General features: G+C 42.3%; 1 protein-coding gene across 1 annotated transcript in view; it reads left to right on the top strand.

Moving 5' to 3' along the window:
* The window catches only part of lrba (LPS-responsive vesicle trafficking, beach and anchor containing), a 194,805-nt gene that overhangs the window by 82,561 nt on the left and 92,337 nt on the right, over window positions 1-19,907 (top strand). The window contains exons 35-37 of the mRNA XM_028592089.1: window positions 371-435; window positions 2,870-2,978; window positions 11,750-11,916. Coding sequence (XP_028447890.1) covers window positions 371-435; window positions 2,870-2,978; window positions 11,750-11,916 — 341 coding nt within the window. The remainder of the gene's footprint in view (window positions 1-370; window positions 436-2,869; window positions 2,979-11,749; window positions 11,917-19,907) is intronic.

The following is a 19,907-nucleotide window of genomic DNA, read 5'->3' as shown; positions in this document are numbered from 1 at the left end:
TGGTAAATTAAAAAAATTCCCTGCTTTTCTCTGTTTTAGATCATTGCACACTGAATCTCTTTAGGTTTTGGACTATTTGTCAATATATCGTATAAAATAATCGTTAGTGATCATTTTACTCAAACTCTGGAGAAATTATTGGACTGTTACATCTTTAAACGTTTTTATTTTTTAGCTTTCGGAAGGAATGTATTAGCACTGCCTTAATACTGTATAATCACCTGCATCCAAATGTGGAAGATTTATTAACCAAACTATAATTCTATGTAATAAGAGATTCACTGTACCATGTGTAAAAATAAAAACCTTTTATATAACTTGGTGAAGTCCTGTCAGTGTGTTTATTGATATTGTGTGTGTTCTCTTGCAGGAATGGCAGAACTCCATTCAGAAGAATGCAGGTCTCGCCTTTATCGAGTTGGTCAACGAAGGCAGGTAGGTACCTGTGACATGCTAAGTGCTTTCCTCTCTCCTTGCAGCAGCACTTCTTCATTATCTTTCCAACCTCTACCCACCAGCCGCTTTCCAATTTCACCATTCCTGGATCACATCACAGCCGCTAAGGCCCTTGTGATGGGGTGGCTGTTCTAGATTCTGGACAACAATCAATGATGGGGGGGGCGGGGCGGGGGTGTTAGAGGAGCTTGGTAGAGTGAGGATGGAAGATCCCTGAGTTCAAGGCTCCATACAATACGTGCTCATCACACAGGGATTTGGGAAAAGGAGGGAGTTTGGTTAAAAGGTGACAGGCCCTGATCGTGGGTTCCTCTGTGACAGTTGGTAAATCACTCTTGATTTCCTGCTCTCCCTCCCTGTCAGTTTATGCCTTTCTGGTTGAGCCGTTATCAGCCTGTAATCATCTCTGCTGTGTGCCGCGGTCTTTTGGGTTTTTTTTGTCTTTTTTTTTTTTTTTTAATTATCCCGACATTTGAGCCTCTCCATCCCTCCCTAATAATAAGACTCTGATTTCCACATCAGTTCCTCTTAGTCTTGGAAGTCATCAATTGCAGATTTAGAGAGCCGTACTTTCCATTATTGATCCTCGGCTTTTAAAATTGGCAGAGGCTAATCCACAGTAATGCTAATGAGACTGGCAATGTACTGTCGTCGCATGAGTTCTTTGTGGAGGACAGTATTTGTGATTCACTTAAGAGGCTGATCTTATACAGCCATAACTCAAGTCAGGGTTACTAGTGAATCTGCAAACCTCTGTATGCAAATGTATGTCTGGTCTGGCTCAAACAGCCATTTCAACAAACAACATGATTAGTTGAACATCGCATTCCCCACCAGTCCTAACTGTCATTATTTCATTTATTTGATTAAAGTCCACCCCGAGTAGGTTTTGTGTAATTTATTAATGTAATTTATTTGACAGTCTGTAGAAAGGTCTGCCCAGAGTGATAGCAGTTTGATGAAACGGGGTGTTTGCAGGTCTTGAAAGGTCTTACAATGCATGGAATACTAGTTCCTCATAAAAGGCCTTAGAAGGTGTTAAAAAGTCTTACATTTCATTAACATGGTCTTAAATATTTTTCTTGCCATAGGCAGCAACGCTACTTCTAAAAGGTTTCTGTATGCGCTTGCGGGCCGTTGGGAGACGTTACACCCTTAAAAGTCACAAGTGGTCCGACTTTATTTTTTTGTCCCTACTGCTGGCTACACTAGCTAGGAATCTCATAGTCTCATATGGGCAAGTGAAAAACTTTTAAATGAGCATTTTTTTGGATTTGTTAATCGGTCTATTTCGCCGTGTATCTGGATCCAAGTCAGTCACATTAGTTCAATTAATTATATCATTAAAAAAAAAAAGTACTGAATAAAAAATAATGTAATAATAAATAATTCTAGGCCTTTTCTATCCTACTGGGACACTCATACTTTTGCCAGTATGACTGTCAAAGAGGTATTAAATGGTGTTCTATTTGGTAGTTAAAAGGCTCTTCAAAAGTATTGAATTTAACTAGGCGAACCCTGCAGGAACTCTTTATTATATTGCTTATTACTAAATATTTTACTATTTCGTCTCAAGAGAAGTCTGTTTTGTCCATATGTACAGTCTTAAGCACAGAGCACCATAAAGAAGGGCAGCGGCTGGGTTATTGATAGCGGGGCCTCGACGGGACCATAGAGGCTGCAGAGGCCCCAGCACCTCCGCTCCCCTGCTGCCCTGTGCTGAAACAGCAAGCTTAGGTTACAGCCATCCACTGGCCCCTAAACCCCCACCCCACAGTCAGTCCCAGCCCTCCCCAGCCCTCCTCTCTGGCCCCTGGTCTGTTATTGTTCCACTTTGCACAGTCCTAACCTTTAGGGTTGTCGAGAGGTTTCTTTGACCTGCACGCACGCACGCACGCACGCACACACGCACACACGCACACACCCGCACGCACAACATGCATGTTTCATTAACACTGATAAGAAGAGGGAGGTAGGCTACATATGTAGCAACATGGGCAGAGATCCTCCCTCTTGTCAGATGCATATCCTTAACAAGTCAATTAGCACCTGCGCCCCAGTTAGAGGATCTATCTGGTTTTGTTTTGTTTCCAAATTAGATTTTCTGCTTATTTTGCACGGTTCTTTTTCAGCATGTTATGGATATTACATGGCTGTTCCATCTCTAAGTTACCATATCACAGTGTTAAACAGATGTTTTAAATACTCTGAAGCTCAAGATTTTATGATTTATGATTGCTAAGCATCTGTCTGATATTTTCCCCTCTATGATGGAAGTAAATTGACATACATATACGTAATAATAATAATAATAATAATTATTATTATTATTATTATTATTATTATTATTATTATTATTATTTACATTATGTAGTGTTCCAGTGATCAGATTCTCCATCTCCCCTCTCCCTAGGCTGCTGAGCCACACCATGAAGGACCACCTGGTTCGTGTGGCTAATGAAGCTGAATTTATCCTTAGCCGACAGAGGGCCGAAGACATCCATAAGCATGCAGAGTTTGAGGTAAGATGCTGCACAGCTCTGGCAACTCATGCACAGACACGCGCATATGAGAACAAAAAGACTATTGGCATAATTTCTTATCATGCATGTAAAAAAGAATGTGAATGTGAAGAATGAGGGAAGATTATAAGATGAAGTATTGCAGTGCAGACTTTTTTTTTTTTTTTTTTTTTTTTTTTTCTTCTGTACCACGGAAAAATGCTAACCAGGAACAAACTGTCATAATATGTTTCCTCCTGTGAGATCCACAGCAACTTTAGGCTTGCTAAACTCGGACAAAAAAAGTCCATTTGTAGCTTTAGGCCCATCGCACTAACAGACTGCTTTGATAGAAATGTTTAATAGTTTGATATTCCTATGCTTGGTCCGTGAATATATTTAATGAAAACAAGGAAGGAGTAACAGTCCGTAAGAGCATAGAGGAGCTGATCCAATGACTACTCAAAACTTGTCCATCAAGTTTTAAGATCTGTCGCAGCAAACCCAGAGGGTAGATGTTTGCTTTTCAAACATAACCCTAAGCTAAACGTGAGCGCGTACACAAAAACGCACAGACTTGCACACACACTGAAGTTGTTTGAGGCTGGAGATCAAGCTTGGCACATATCACTAACCAAACATTGTGTAGTGTTAATGTATCCCTGTGCCTCTCTGTCTAACTGCAGTCGTGCCCCCTGAAGCATACCTTCTCCCCCTCCTCTTCCTACCAGTTCGCAGCACAAATGTTGCCATTCACGTGTAGCTGCCAGGCAAACTCTATCCTGACCCATGGGCACCCTTAGTTGCCCCTTTCCCAGTCCAACTCTGCTAGACTCCCCCACCCCCCTCCTCTGCTTTCTAGATCTCACCAAAATCATTTCCTGTCCTGCTGAGATCCTGTCCATTATACTCCCGCTGGGGGTGTATTTTGCCAGTGACAGGAATATGGCATCCTCCCCTCTCTTCCATCCCTCCCTCCCCTCATTTCTCAGGAACCTGCCAGCACTAAAATCTGCAGACAGACCTGAGAGGTGCTGGCCTGAAGGGCTGACTGTGTGTAAACCCACCGCCTCAGCCCTCAGCCCCCACTTTGCAGTAAAATATGATGCTTTTTTAAGGTTCAACGAAGGGTCTCTCTGACATTCGGGTAAAGTAAAATCCCTCAAGAGGGTTGAAAGTCAATCAGAGGGGTCGGGGCACATCAAAGTTTTGTCTGTGATTGCTATGTTTTGCGCTCTTTGTTGGATAGGCTGCTTTTCTGTGTAACTGTCATCCTATTTTTGTGAACCCTTATTACTCACTGTGCTCCAAGTGTCAGTCATTTGCACACAGTATTATCTGACCGTATCAATATCAACATAGACTGGAGGAGCCTGGTTTAATTCTAGGTTGCTGTAGCAGATTTATTTTTATTTTTGCTGCATACCTACTCAATGAAAAGGTGTAAAGTGTTTGTGCTTTTGCGAAAGTGTGCGTACAGTATGCCAGCAGGTTAGGCAGCTGTCTTCATCTGACACAAGAGCAGCACAAGTAAAAATGGGTCGGAGTATGTTGCCTGACTGGCAGACAGATGGACTTGGCAGCCAGTCTGCTCTGCCTCGGCCTCTTGCTGTGGCCACAGGCCACACGCCTCTCTTTTTTTTTTTTTTTTTTTTTTTTTTTCAAACTCCCTGGCATTAGTCCCTGATTCCTAACCTGGCATGTAGTAGTTTGGCATTGCACATAACAACCTGCCTGTCCCAAGGTCTCCAAATCTAGTTGATTGTTTTGCTTTTGTTGTTGTTGTTGTAAGTCCTGTTTGGGTGTAGTACCATATTTCCTTCTAGCTGAATCTTTCATACAAAGGTTACTCAAAACAAAACCTTTATTACCTGAATATGTGTACTTTATGTCTAACAAGAGTTGGACATGAGAATAAGCTATTTAACTGACAGAATTAAAGTCCTATTTTTGCACAAGCCTTCAGTAAGCATACTGTTATTTGTCTTATAACAAGCGTGCATGAAAACATGACATGACTACAGTCTTTGATGCATGTTTGGTAAGAGAGTGCAAATGACCAAGGGTGAGGCATCTGCTGTTTTGTTATTTTAGTGGTTAGTTGTTCTACTCTGAGCATTTCTTATCCAGCCTGTATCCATTTGTAGTATATATAATGTAAGAGACTGTGGGCCTATATTAGTACAATACTGTGTGCAGTGTAATAGGGTCAGGGTTTGTTACATTTCCAAATGAAGCAGCGTTATCAGTTACATGAACTGTCACTCAGTTGGCTGTAAAAACACCACAAATGGAAAGCTATAACTTTTCTTTTAGTTGCATTTTCGTGTTGTCATTGGAAACTTACTCTACCCTTGCAATCTTCGAGCCGCCCTTAATCAGATACCCAACGTAGCTCGTCCCAAACGGAGTTTCACAATTGAATTCCCCACTTAAATGCAGTTGCTCCTCTGTGACCTCTGAGAAGAAGTGAAGCCCTGATAAGTCTTGCTCTGATATTGCTGTATTGATTTTTGCCTCCATACAAGCTCTGCCTGAGCCTGCTAGAGCCAACGGATTCATTTTGCACTGCCACAATAAAAATAACAGGCCAATGAAACATCCCCCCTGAGGGCGGGGGTTGGAGGGTTTTGAAATAATTTTCAGCCATGTCCTAGTTTTTTTTTTTTTTAAAGCCCCTGTATTGTGTTGCCGTGACACTAAAGGTTGGTGATTGTTTTTTGTGAGAATAAACCTTAAAATAGGCCTCCCAAAATGACTCTTTGTGGATGCCATTGTGTTAAACTGGAAGTGAGAAGGTTTGCTTAGTCATGCTGCATCAATTGCCAGAATTATAATAATCTGTATCCTCCCTCACTGTACTATTCTGCATTTAAGAGCACTTGCTTTGGTTTAGGAGAAGCAATACCAAAGCACCAGAAGAAAGAATATAATAATTCAATTCATAAAAACAAATTTATGTTTGCTCCTTGTCAGAGTTCATATCCTTTAGAAGGCAGTGATAGAGGATTTTGATAGCGGTTTGCCTCAGAGACATAACATATGCTTTCTCTCTCACACTCTCACTGGCTCTCTGCGGGACAGAATTGAGTTATCTTTGGCCCTTAGAGTAAGTTATTACAGTGGGCTTAGGGTGAAACAGATGAAGATAACTAGGGGGGAAATCCAATTACCTTTTAGGGTTCTCTATCTAAAAGGATCCTTAATGTGAAGGAGATCTGCCGATCGGATGCCGCGGCCAAGCACGACAAATGATAGACTCTGATATCTTCCAGAGGAGCAGGAAGGAGAGCCCAAGAGATAGAAAGGAGGAGAGAGAAATCGAATTCCCTCTTTTTTTTTATGGGGCTGTTCATTAGGGATGAAATGTGGTGGGCTCAGGGGCACAAGGGCAGATGAAAGGGTCCAGATAGGGAAGAGTGAGGAAGACCCAAGTCTATTCTTTCTTACCCATCCCTTGCTTTTTTTTTATACCCCCGGATTCATCTTCTGCTGTTATATGGAGTAATTGAATTGACTGTCTGAGAGATCCTGTGAAAGCCAGACGATAGCGGCTAATTAGCGCTTGGCGTCATTGTCTTCCCCTCTGCTGAGCTTGTAAAACGATCCGGTGCTTTTCCCCACGTTAATGACATTAACATTGAGCTGAGGCTCATTATGTTGCATTATCATAGCACTGGTCTCTGGGAGCTTGTGCATCACAGAGCTGAGTATCAGAGAGAGAGAGGATGTCTTGTAATAGCTTAGGTTAAGAGTAAGAGCTGACTTGACTTAAGCTGTTACAATAAATCCTAATTTAAATATAACCAGCAGGCAGATCAGTTCACAGATTCCACGAAAACCCGTTTAAGAGAATTACTTTTATTGTTAAAACAGAAGCAATCTGCTGATCAAAGGTTACTCAAGCAACACACACAGTAAGGGCCAGAGAACCGCAAGTCCCAAAGGCTATTTACACCACATCATTCACAGCACTCCGACTGATAGCTGCCACCAACTGTAGCTTGCCGTCATGTAGTTGTCGCAACTGTAATGCAGCATGTCAGCAGGGCTGGATGCCTGGGCACCTCATTATAAGCAAAACTGCTGTCAAGAGAATGAGGGGAAATAAAACAGGAACATGTCTGTATGTGTGATACATTGTGGCACAACCATCAGGATATAGGTGAAATTTCATATTGTGGTGAGACAAAAACGCAGCAGTAGATATCTTAATTCACAATAGTGACCTTTTTATTGTCAAAATGTATCGCAAGGAGGCATCTTTCAGCATTGCTTTTTGTCCTTTCTTGGCAGATGCTTTCGTTGTTACTGTACATGGACTGTTTGACTAAAGACACCAGCAGGTAGAGTGGGAGAAGTGGGTTACAAAAGATGGTCGGGGAACAGTAGTCTCCGTCTCGCTGTAATGAAGTCCCAAGGTACCTCCTCCGCAGCTCCCGTCATTATGTGTGACCAGCTAACCCACCGAAATATGACTTTACTCCACAGTTTCCTTTGACACAGTCTCTTTATTCAGAAGGTGAATGTTCTCGGTTTATTTCTTTATTTATTTTTTTACCTTGTGAGCAGTGAGCTCAGGATTGTGTATAAAAGTCTCCATGTTAGAACAATTTTCTAGCTTATGCAGAGCAGAGGCAGTGTTTTGTGGCTTTTTATTTAGCAAAAGTTTGTTTGCTGCTTAAAGTTCATATTGTTGATAGAAATCTGTTATCAAATCCAGCCCGAGCCCACTGCCACTACAATCGCGTTTTCAGGCGACGACCAATCCGGAGGACATGTATTTTTCACCTGGTCGCGTCCTTTCTTCATTTGACTATTTTTCACCTCCGGACGACAGTATGATTTTTCACATGGCATGACCTTGAAGCCGAGCCGGAGTCATCGTGAAAAGATGGCAGCAACGCAGACTGATGTAGCGAGAGGACGGCGCGGTTTGCAGAGGCGAGAGGTTTCTGGGTAGATGAGATGAAGAGGCTGCCAGCTGAGCATGGTGACCAGTTCATTAAAGATCAGCCGCAGACAGTGTGAGGGGAGGAGCAGAAGGGGGGGGGGGGGGGAGATACTTTGATAAGTGTTGCGCCTGCGTTAACCTTGATGGCCGCTAGCAATGGGCCGGTGCCAGCAGCAGGGATCTGTTTCCACTGGATTAGATTATTTTTTTCCCCCTCCTGTGCTCCAAGAAAAAAAAAATCAATACTTGGGAGCGCGGCATGACAGGGGCATCATTTCAGAATTGAAGTGGCTGTCAAGCATTGTCATTTGGTGACTTTTGTTCGCCATTGTACTTTTAAGCCCTCATTTTTCTCCGCCTCCTCTTCCTTTCACTCGTTTCATCCCGAGCCCATTGTCTGAATTCCCCTGGTGACATTTTATGTTGCAATTTAAAAAACTCGAGGCCAAGAGATCAAGTGCAAGAGAATCTCTTTGAAACCAATTGGTGGACTGGTTCAGCATCTACTGTTGTTTAGCGACCCCCCGCCCCCCCCATCCTCCTTTCTCATTTCATCCTCTTGTCTCCCTAGACCTCCATTGTGTTCCAGGAGGAATTTATTTGTAGTACATTTGCATTCTTTGATACCAGACAAGGACAAGCCTGATGTCTCGCCTACCTCTGGACAGTTTCTCTGCCCGTTTGTAAATGAAACCCTCTGGGACAACTTGTCGACGGATGTGAGAAATTGGAGATTCGCGCAGAGCGATAGCCCAGCCTTGGAGAGTGTGTAAGCCCTGATGTGCCACCAGTGTCAAGAGATTGCAAATCAAGCGCTTTAATAACATCTCTGCTGGTTTTTGTTTCTTCCTCCTGTCCTCCAACAGAACACTGAGACCCTGGTTTTGTCAGCCGGCGTGTTGAAGGCTCACTGTGGCACGGCAACACCACCAGACCTTTCTCTGTCACTCTAATTGATAAACATAGGGCTGATATCTTGTAATGAGCCTCCTCTCTCCAGCCTATTATACTGGTTAACCCTCTCAACCCAGCGAGGGAGAGGCGGAGGGGAGCCCAGGCATCATCTGACAACAACTACAGCATTTAGATAAGGCTGACACGGTTACACCACCACCACTGTGAAACTCATCTCCTCGTTTCCCCAGCTTATTATTTGTACAATCAGCACAGCGAAAACATGAGCGAGTGGCAGGGATAACAATCTTGAGCAACAAAAATCCGACCTGCGTTCCATTTTCTGGCTCAAGAAGAGGTTCAGTAATGTGATTTTAAAATGCACGCGTTTCAAAGCTTTGTGTCTGTATGTGCGTGTTGCCATTTTCTGCCATTATGTGATTTTCGAGATGATTACTGTTCTTTCCACTCCCCACTTGCCCAACAGCCCATTTCCTCCCCAAACTCCAGCACACACATCCATAGTTATTTATTTGAACTGTTGATGAATTGTGGGAGACACGACTCAGTGTAATTGACTCGATTAATGCCAGCCATTATCATTTCGTCTTCACCAAGCTGTCTCCTCCGGCAGAGCCAGGCACTAACGCCGGGCGACCCTGTCAGCCAGGCCATGTAATGGAAGGTGCTGCCCATGATTACAGTGTCGCAAGTCATAACGGTCTCGCTGCCAGCAAGTTGTGCCCTGGTGGCTGTCTGGGTAGGAAGCTAACGGAGGCTTAGACTCTGCCGTCCCTTTCCTTCAGCGCCACTCTTAACTTCCAATGGTAAATGGAAGTGCTTGTCTCTGAGCATGTCTTTTTAAGGCGGTGTTCTTGTCAAAATATGCACACTGACCGCTTCAGTCGCTCCAAAAGAGGCATGTTTCTATTTGGAAATGGGAACAGATACTTTTTAATTTACTTATGTTTCCTCAACATTCCTTGAAAGGAAAGAAAGCACAGTTTGTTTTGAAAATACCCAAAATGCTCCTTTTTAGTTTCTGCCCTCTATCCTGTCAGCGGACCTGGATGGAAGTGAATTCAGGATGGTGCCAACTGGGAGATTTAGTTATTCGCTTTAACCTTCATAATAACATAACATAATAAGTCCTTCATAATACCCCGGCATATTCTCTGACTTCACATCAACGGAATGACCCCGGGAATTAACAGTGACTTGTCTTTTCCACTTACAAGCAAACCCAAAGTTAGGTTTTAATGGCACTACTGATGTGTTCAACTTTTTTGGTTGTTATTTTAGGGGTGAGTCTGTGAATTTGGGCTTTTCTCCTGTAGTCGACTTTGGCTTCGGATATGAGAAAATCCCATTACAGCATGGAGGGTTTGGGTGTTTGGGCAGGCTCGACACACAGGTGATGAAGTGTTTGTTTATGGTTATGAGTTTGAACCCAGCACTGTTGATTAGTCCGGCAGACTTTACATGTCTCGGAAAGGGGCAGATGGAAATGGACTTTATAGGCACGCTACTTACATCTGTTCAAAGGACGGCAAGCCACATAACCATTTGTTTTGGCAACATTGATTATTTCTATAATCATGTATAAATGGGATGGCTTTCTCTGTTGTCCAAGAGTAGCATTGTTTTCTGTTGAAAGTATAATATACAGTGTCATATGCAATAATTTGATGCTGAGCGTAACTAGAATTGTAGCATTTTTTGAACACCATCTTCTTAGCCTCTTCCTTTGGTCCAGCTTTTTAGCTTGTCCCAATTCCTGCTACCTTCAGTGCCACTGATCAAGATTAATGGGCATGTAGCACACACACACACACACACGCACGCACGCACGCGCGCTCTGGCACACACAGCATTCTCTGGTTAAAAATTTGAAACAAATTTTTTTTCTGTACTAGCTATTTCCCAGGTCATCTTGCTGGAAGGTCAAGGCCTACTTTAATGCCACACAAAGAGACATAGATTGATAATTAAGGCCCAGCAGCCTGCAGAAAAGCCCCTCTAATTTGATTTATACCTATAGATTTTCTGTCAGATATGAAATGTTCTTGTTCAAATTGAAGAGGAGGACCCATTATAAAGCGCTTTAGTGGTAACTTTGGGAAAGCAGGTTGCATTTGTTCAGCCATGCATCTGGGTTAATACCAATGGGTTAGTTTAAGGTTAATTTAATAAGTAGAGTAATATAACATTAATAATTGAATGAGCTTTTCTTCTTAATACTGCAGCCAATTGCCTTAGTTGCTTAGTTGGAAAACATGCAGAGGAAAATAGAAAAGCACCCATGCCTGATGATCTGTATGGCTAGCCTTACTATACATAGCACATGATTTTTTCCCCCCTGTCCCTTTTTTTATGCTCACCTTCAATAAGAATATCTCTTTGAAACAATACTTTCAAAGTAAGCCATGAGCGTAACATGGGTTTGCAATTGAAATTGTTTCTGAAACCGAGATTGGAAATCAAAACACTGTTTTGAATTATAGCTGTTAGTCTCAGAAGGTGTTTTACTTTTCACATCGCCGCAAAGTTCAAAGGCCCATTCTGATAACAAATTCTGACAGAGAAAAATGTCCTCCCTGTGCATTGTGGGTATCGTGTGATTTGGTGTGCCGGAGGGCATTAGTAAATACGTGTCCACTGTTATTAATCAACATGACACGAGGACAGAAATGACCCTATGCTTTTCATTTGGTTCTACTCCCGAGTACGAGTAGAGTTTCTATATGTGGAAACACTGTGTCTGTATGGTACCTTCCTATAGACCTGCCATATATGTTCCACAAGTTACGAGCCCAAATTATAATATTATATGCTGTGTAATTCAGTCTCTTCTTGACACATTTGTGCATGTCTTTGCCGTGCACACACTCGTAATGCCTTTACTTACAGAATGTACAATGCATCTTTTCTCTTTCCTTCCCAGTCTAACTGTGCTCAGTACGCAGCGGAGAAGCGAGATGAGGAGAAAATGTGCGACCACCTGATCCGAGCAGCCAAGTACCGCGACCATGTGACAGCCACACAGCTCATCCAGAAGATCGTCAACATCCTGACTGACAAACATGGAGCCTGGGGAAGCTCTTCCATGAGGTAAAACAAAAGTCCATCAACAAGAAAGAACCGTGCTCTTTCTGGACGTTTTTTACATTCTTAAATTCATATTTCATTTTCAAGTAAGATCATTATTGATATTTTACAATTTATGGTAATGGAGGGGGTGGGAAATTTTGTTGAGGTTTTCTCAACTCTGTCACACTGCTTCACACATACACACAAAGCATTTTATGTACATGTTTAATCCATTCTTTGTCCATTTCCAGTTGTTTGTGTCTATAATGTTTTGTAAATATAAACAAGACAAATACTCTTTTTGATTCTATAGGTTATCACAATTATGTTGCCAGGATATTTCACAGCCAATAAGTGGGCATTGTATAGAAAAAGCCTTTAATCCAGAGGATGCACCTGTTTGGTTGTTTTTATGAACCGTGTTCATAGCATGTCATTTTCACAGCCTTGAAAATTATTCCAACGACTGTAATGGTTTTAATCTCATCATAATCCTTCTCATCCCCCAATACTCATGGCTTTGATTAAATTAGATTTGCAAAGGTGAAAATGTCAGCTGTGGGTTGAATGATGCATTGAGAGAGGGAGAGATGAAAGCCATTTAAACAGCTCCGCTCCCATTAAGCACAGAAGAACCCTATCCTCTGTGTTTGTTTCGCCGAAACAGGCAGCAGAATCCAATGCAGCGATTCCCTAATGATTGCTGTTTGTGCAGGTAGTGTGTAATGGTGAGCTGGAGAGACGGCCGCTGGCTCACGCTTGTTAGGCTGAACCAACTCTCCAGAGACTCGTCTGGCGAGGGTTAGTTTGCTATTGGATCAGGAATCTATCTCTGGCTGCCTTTTGTTTCCCTTTTCTATTTTTTTTTTCTTCTCTTATATCCGGATGCGGTGTATTATTTGTCATATCTTTCTTTCCTTGACACCCTCTTCCTCCCTTTGCGTCTCCTTCCATCTCTTTCTTTCTATTAGTCTCCATATGTACTTACACAAGGCTATTTACTATGGAGATTGTGTTCTACGAGCCCTGGCCAGAAAAGTCTCCCATTACTGGCCCTTTATGCCGCTGCGCTATTGATGGTTTTCCTAATGGCTGCCGATGGGCGCAGGGAGCCATTGGCACTGGGCCTTGGAGTGCAGCGCTCTTTTAATAAATCACAATCAGTCCTGTGCCATTACATCAATATTTTTGGTCAATTACTGTGAAGGTCAGGTGGTCGCACCAGAGCTCGTGGTATGCGGGCATAGGGGAAACATCTGGTGCTGCAAAACCCAGAAAAAGAACAAATAAAGGAAGAAGGAAAAAATCTCACAAGCACACCTGCATACCTGCAGGGCCAGGCGTTCTGATATGAGGGATGTTCGTTACCTAATTCCACGAATACGACAACAAAACGGTGGTGCAGCAACATCCCTGCATGTTAACACTAACGGGAGGGGAAGGACGGAAACACACAATGAAATCCGCAACCTTTTTATTTCAGCTCTGAATATGAGATCCGGGAACACCAAGACAATACGCAGCTATGATTACGACCTTTTGTTTCTCGGGTGTAAAATCCAAGCCTGCCTGCTCACACGCCATAAAAACGTATTCCCCAAAGTTTCCATTCAATAAAGAGTCTGAAAATGAAAATATTATTTTCTCACAAGCTGATGGGAATTGTTGTTTCCTCACGGCAGGCATCTAATATCTTCTGACATAGTGTGACCCGCCTGAATGCAATTTGTGTCTTAATATCCAGCTTACAGCGGCCCCGGCCTCTGGAGAAAAAAGGTGTTAGGTGATTTTTCCCTTTTCCATTCCCCTGCTTCGTCTGCGGTTCTCTCTCTCTCTCTTCCTTTCTCTTCGTCGAGACATACAATTTCTTTTCTCCTTTTCTCCCCGCTCCTTGTCCTTTGCTCTTTCTTGTTTCACTATCTCCTTCAGTTGTTTCCCCGGGCGTCCAGGGAGGATTCCTTCCACCAGACAGAGGTAGTACCTATCGTTTTTGTGCCCTGGTCTGTCATCTAGTGTCAAGACATAGACAGATCCACAGCCAGACAGACAGGGCGACTACCTGTTCATCCATACGCTTCTGTCCCAGTGCCTTGAGACTCAGGTGTACAACATGCCAGTCTGCTGTCTTTTTAAGAAAGGGGGGAAAAAAGGTAAATGAACAGCTAGCAAGATAGCCACAAATGTAACAACTGGCAGATGTCATTATTTTTCACTCCTCATCACTCTCACCCCCCCCAATCCCCCCCCTCCTCCCCTTTCTTTGAGCTTGGGTCCACTGAGCATCCAGACTGCCGCAGTGTTTATTTGGGTCAGGAATCATCTTTCATGTACAGTGGTGTGAAAAAGTGTTTGCCCCCTTCCTCATTTCCTGTTCCTTTGCATGTTTGTCACACTTAAGTGTTTTTCAAACCAATTTAAACAATAGTCAAGGACAACACAAGTAAACACAAAATGCAATTTGTAAATGAAGGTGTTTATCATTAAAGGAGAAAAAAATCCAAACCATCATGGCCCTGTGTGAAAAGTGATTGCCCCTAAACCTAATAACTGGTTGGGCCACCCTTAGCAGCAACAACTGCAACCAAATAACGTGCAATGAGGCAGGAATTTTGGCAGATCTTTGCAGAATTGTCCTAATTCAGTTACATTAGAGGGTTTTCGAGCATGAACGGCCTTTTTAAGGTCATACCACAACATCTCAATAGGATTCAGGTCAGGACTTTGGCTAGGCCACTCCAAAGTCTTCATTTTGTTTTTCTTCAGCCATTCGGTGGTGGACTTGCTGGTGTGTTTAGGATCATTGTCCTGCTGCAGAACCCAAGTTCGTTTCAGCTTGAGTACCAGATGGTCGGACATTCTCCTTCAGGATCTCTTGGTAGACAGCAGAATTCATAGTTCCTTTTATCACGGCAAGTCTTCCAGGTCCTGAAGCAGCAAAACAGCCCCAGACCATCACACTGCCACCACCATATTTTTACAGTTGGTATAATGTTCTTTTTGAAATGCAGTGTTCCTTCTACGCCAGATATACTTGGACACACACCTTCCAAAGAGTTCCACTTTTGTCTCATTGGGTCCACAGAATGTTGTCCCAAAAGTCTTGGGGATCATCAAGATGTGTTCTGGAGAAATTGAGGAGAGCTTTGATGTTCTTTTTGCTCAGCAGTGGTTTTCTCCTTGGAACTCTGCCATGCAGGCCATTTTTGCCCAGTCTTTTCCTGATGGTGGAGGCATGAACGCTGACCTTAACTGAGGCAAGTGAGGCCTGCAGTTCTTTTTGACGTTGTTGTGGGGTCTTTGTGACCTCTTGGATGAGTCGTCGCTGCGCTCTTGGGGTAATTTTTTTTTCCCCACTCCTGGGAAGGTTCACCACTGTTCCATGTCTTCGCCAGTTGTGGATAATGGCTCTCACTGTGGTTCGCTGGATTCCCAAAGCTTTGGAAATGGCTTTATAACCCTTTCCAGACTGATAGATCTCAATTACTTTCTTTCTCAATTGTTCCTGAATTTCTTTGGGTCTCGGCATGATGTGTAGCTTTTAAGGATCTTCTGGTGGACCTTACTGTGTCAAGCAGCTCCTATTTAAGTGATGCCTTGATTGTGAACAGGTGTGGCAATAATCAGGCCTGGGTGTGGCTAGAGAAATTGAACTCAGGTGTGGACAACCACAGTTATAGTATGTTTTAACAAGGGGGGCAATCACTTTTTCACACAGGGCCATGATGGTTTGGATTTTTTTTCTCCTTTAATAATAAACACCTTCATTTACAAATTGCATTTTGTGTTTACTTGTGTTGTCCTTGACTTTTGTTTAAATTGGTTTGATGTTCCGAAACACTTAAGTGTGACACACATGCAAAGGAACAGGAAATGAGGAAGGGGGCAAACACTTTTTCACACCACTGTATATGACACCTAGACACAGTCGACGGACAGAGAGGGGAGATCAGGGCAGATGATGGAGAACGCCAACTCACCGTCTCTGGGGACTCGCGCTACTCTCCTCTATTTTTTTTTTTTCCCTTCTCATACCTTCTCTTTATTGCATTCTAATAGGCTGACTAATGTACCATGGAAATTCACTCTGGATGCAGGAAGCGGGGGGAAATAAAAGGAAGGTGGCTGCAGCTGAAAAAAAGGTTGAAGTGTGGCGTAGAAGCGCCGTGCACACTTTTTATGCAAAGCTGCTGTTGACAATCTACCGATGTAGACACTCTGTTTGAGGCAAATGGAAACATTACTCAAGATGCAGAGGTTTAGGTGTACACCCTGGCATTTGCTGTTCTCCTATGTTGTCTTATGCTTTCCTTTTTAACCATGCATCAGCATCCTTTTTATTCCAACAATCCTAACTTACACACACACACACACACACACACACACACCTCGAACACCAACTCCTCTCCCTCTGCTCCTCCTCCCTCATATAAGCAGCTCATTTTCTGCAGCACCACTGCCTTAATGGACGCCCTTAGGCTAGAGGCTTCCCAGCCAAGGGACATCCATCTTTTGGCATGTCACCCTCCCGCCCGGCAAAAAATCTTTGTGATGTGCACTCCAATTTTTCTTCAGTAAATCAAATCTTCCTTCCCTCAGAAAGATGAATGCTTTAGGGTTGGAGTGTTATAGAGAAAATCAATGCCGGCAAAATTGAAACAGTATGCCCCCGTATTGATCGACCTTGCGAGATCGAAAAGGAACAGCTTTGTAACTGTTCCGCTGGACAGTTAGCTGACCTGTAATGGACAAACTATTGATATTAGCATTACTATTTTATCTTGTGCTATGTCATTTCACCAGCGCACTATTGAGGGAAAGAAGCCGGAGCAGAACGTTCACACTCATCCACTAATGATACAGAAGATGGTGTGAAATGGTTTCTACCCAATATACCGAGGAGGCTTTTGTCTTACCACTTGAGTTTTTGTTTTGTTCTCTCTTAAAAAAAAAAAAAAAAAAAAAAAGTATCCCCATTAGACATACAGCGTTGTGTGTGATGCATAAACAGTGTAGAGCAAATAGTATGTACATTATCTGTTGCCAAGGCTGCAACTAACTTGTTTTCATTAATCTTTATTATTTTAGATTTTTATTTTTTTATTGTTTAGGTTGTAAAATGTTGAAAAATGCTCATCACAATTTTCCCACAACACAACGTCACAATATCTACAAAAAGCTTGCTTTGTCTCAACAGTCCAAAGACTGTAATTATTACTGTAATTCTCAATAATACAAACCAGAGAAGAGACGATGATAATCACATATCACATTAAGGAAGCTGGAACCAGTGAGGGTTAGTGACACAATCAGTTTTCAAAATTTTCTTCTTTCAATCGACTAATCGATTATTCGACTAATCATTTTAGCTCTACAGCACATATCATGTAATGCATAAAAAGACCAGGCGCATAGCATTTACTATATCCCTTCTCCAGAACCTACTCTCTTCTTCATGCACCACTACTAACCTGTATGTGCTTCCAATTAGAATCACAATGAACTGTTTTCTCCATCAGGTAATCTTTGCATTGCTTTTACGTTTAACATCTATCATCATTGATGGGGCAGCATGGTGGCCCAGTGGTTAGCACTGTGGCCTCAGAGCAAGAAGGTTCTGTGTTCGAATCCAGGTGGGTCCAGGCCTTTCTGTGTGGAGTTTGCATGTTCTCCCCATGTTTGCGTGGGTTCATTCATGTACATGTACTAGGTTCTCCAGGTAGTGCCCTATTTTTTGGGGCTTTTCCGCCTTTTTGTTTTTGACAGGACAGCTAGGTGAGAAATGGGGGAGAGAGAGTGGGTGAAAACAGATGCAGGAAATTAGTCACAGGTCGGATTTGAACCCTGGCATAAACCTCTCAGTACATGTGCGCCTGCTCTACCACTGAACCAACCCGGCCACCACTAGATCCAAACATTTTTTTTTTTTTTATCTTAGGTATCCATCTTCAAAATGAAATATTCCTGACTAAATAAAGTCAAAATGTTTGGATTAAAAAATCACACATCCTTAGTTTTTATTGATTAAGAACTTAAAACTCAAAAACCCATCTAATTGCCTTAATCAATGTCGTTTTGGTCAGAATTGAATTGAAAAACTTTATTAATCCCGATAGGGAAACTGGTTTGCCACCAACCATACAGCAATCAAACACAATACACAACTAACAGACAAATAAATAAATAAATAATTCTGCATTAGGAGACTAATGGACCCTAATAAAGAGACACTATTTTAAGAAAATTAATCAATTTCACAATACATACAGTAAATGTAAAAAACAAACCCTATAGAAGACAAGAATAATATCCAACAGTTAACAGTGTTGGTTAAAATATCTAACCGCTGCGGGAACAAAAGACCTTCTCATGCGCTCACTAGAGCACCGAGGCATTACCAATCGCTCACTGAAAGAGCTGAGTCCTTTGAGTGGCATCTCCCCGGCAACATAATCAAACAAAATCCTCAACTGTAATCTGATTCAGATATTCCTAAATTGTGATTGGTGCACTGCAATACGTGACATGGCTTTCTCCAACTTAGCTGCACGCGTACACTTCAGACAACAAATACAGGAATCTCTCAGTTGAAATAAGCAACATTATGGCATTCATTTTTTATCGATCACTCACATTAGGAAGTTGATTCCGTAGCTTTGAAGGGCCTTTTAATTATTTAATTAAATGAATGTTCGGCTTATCAACTAATCAATGAATTAACCATACAATTACAGCACTACTGCTCATTGTCCTGTAATCATAACATGCCTTGTTAGTTTTGTCCCACTCCTCTTGGATTGCTATGTACCATCCTCCCAAGTAATCATTGTTATTATGCTCAGAACGTGCCGTGGAGTTATGCTTACTACAGTGAGTACATTCATGTTCACAAAGCTTCTTCTTTTTTTATTTAAATAAATGATTGCATGAGAAACTGCGGCAGCTCGATTTATCTCTACTTGTATGCTTTCATTCCAGACTTAAATCACAATTATGATACATAATACTGAATGTAATGCACGCGTTAAAGCCGAGGTCTGCACAATGTCTGCGTTGCCTTGCGTGCATGTTTTATGGACACACTGTACATTAGGGCTGCGCTGGTACTGTGCACGCAGAGCTGAAAAAGGAAATGGGACTCCAGCACGTCAGCGGAGATTATAACCATAGGAAACAAGAACATAACTGTTTAGAGTACACTGACTCTCGGAAATGCATGACACGAGAGGGGCAGGAAGACCGACAGAGAGAGAGAGAGGGAGACGGATGGAACGGAGGATAAGAGAGAGGCATTTGTTACTGAAGCATCAAAAGTTAAGATGGAGACAAAGACAAGACGGGCATTTTTCCCCCACATCCTTTCCTCTAGCTGCAGTATACACTAAAGCAAAGCAATGAGTGATTGCACAAATCTGTATGTAAAAGGTTGAGAGCGTGTCTTGTTTGCTGGATGGAAAACTCTGCAGCTGCTGACTTATCGGACGATCAGTTTTGCCTTGTGTTGTATTTGGGAATAGAATAAATTCCGTAGCTGGATCCCCAATCTTTTCTGTTTCGGATTTATACACTACGGTTTCCAATTGGACTCATTTCTGCACTCTTATCTTTTTAGCAATTGATTATTTGTAGTCTAATCTTTGTAGCAAAACCTTTTTTTTTACAGTAACATATGTATTTGATATTTTACCAAAATTCAGTCAGGGTGGCAGTTAAAGGGCATCCACAGTAGACAATCTCTGAAATGAGCCCTTCTTTACATTGAAACAAGTCCATTGCTTTGTACAGTACGTAACTGGTCATTAATAACTGATAATAGCTTTTGGTTTGCTTATAAATACTTGCAGTCTAAACACAAACATGACCTGATGTACTGAGCAGTGGCAGCTGTAGCAGTCCACACCTCCCGTCTCATCCGAGGCCGAGACAGTTGTTTCCTTTAGTCCAGGTCCCAACTACTTCAAAACCAATTAGCTGGGGCTCGAGTTATGGTCATCCATCTGCCTTGATACAGTCAT

This window comes from Perca flavescens, chromosome 2 (genome assembly GCF_004354835.1).
Source record: "Perca flavescens isolate YP-PL-M2 chromosome 2, PFLA_1.0, whole genome shotgun sequence".
Taxonomy (NCBI): domain Eukaryota; kingdom Metazoa; phylum Chordata; class Actinopteri; order Perciformes; family Percidae; genus Perca; species Perca flavescens.
This window is presented reverse-complemented; position numbering and strand designations above follow the sequence as displayed.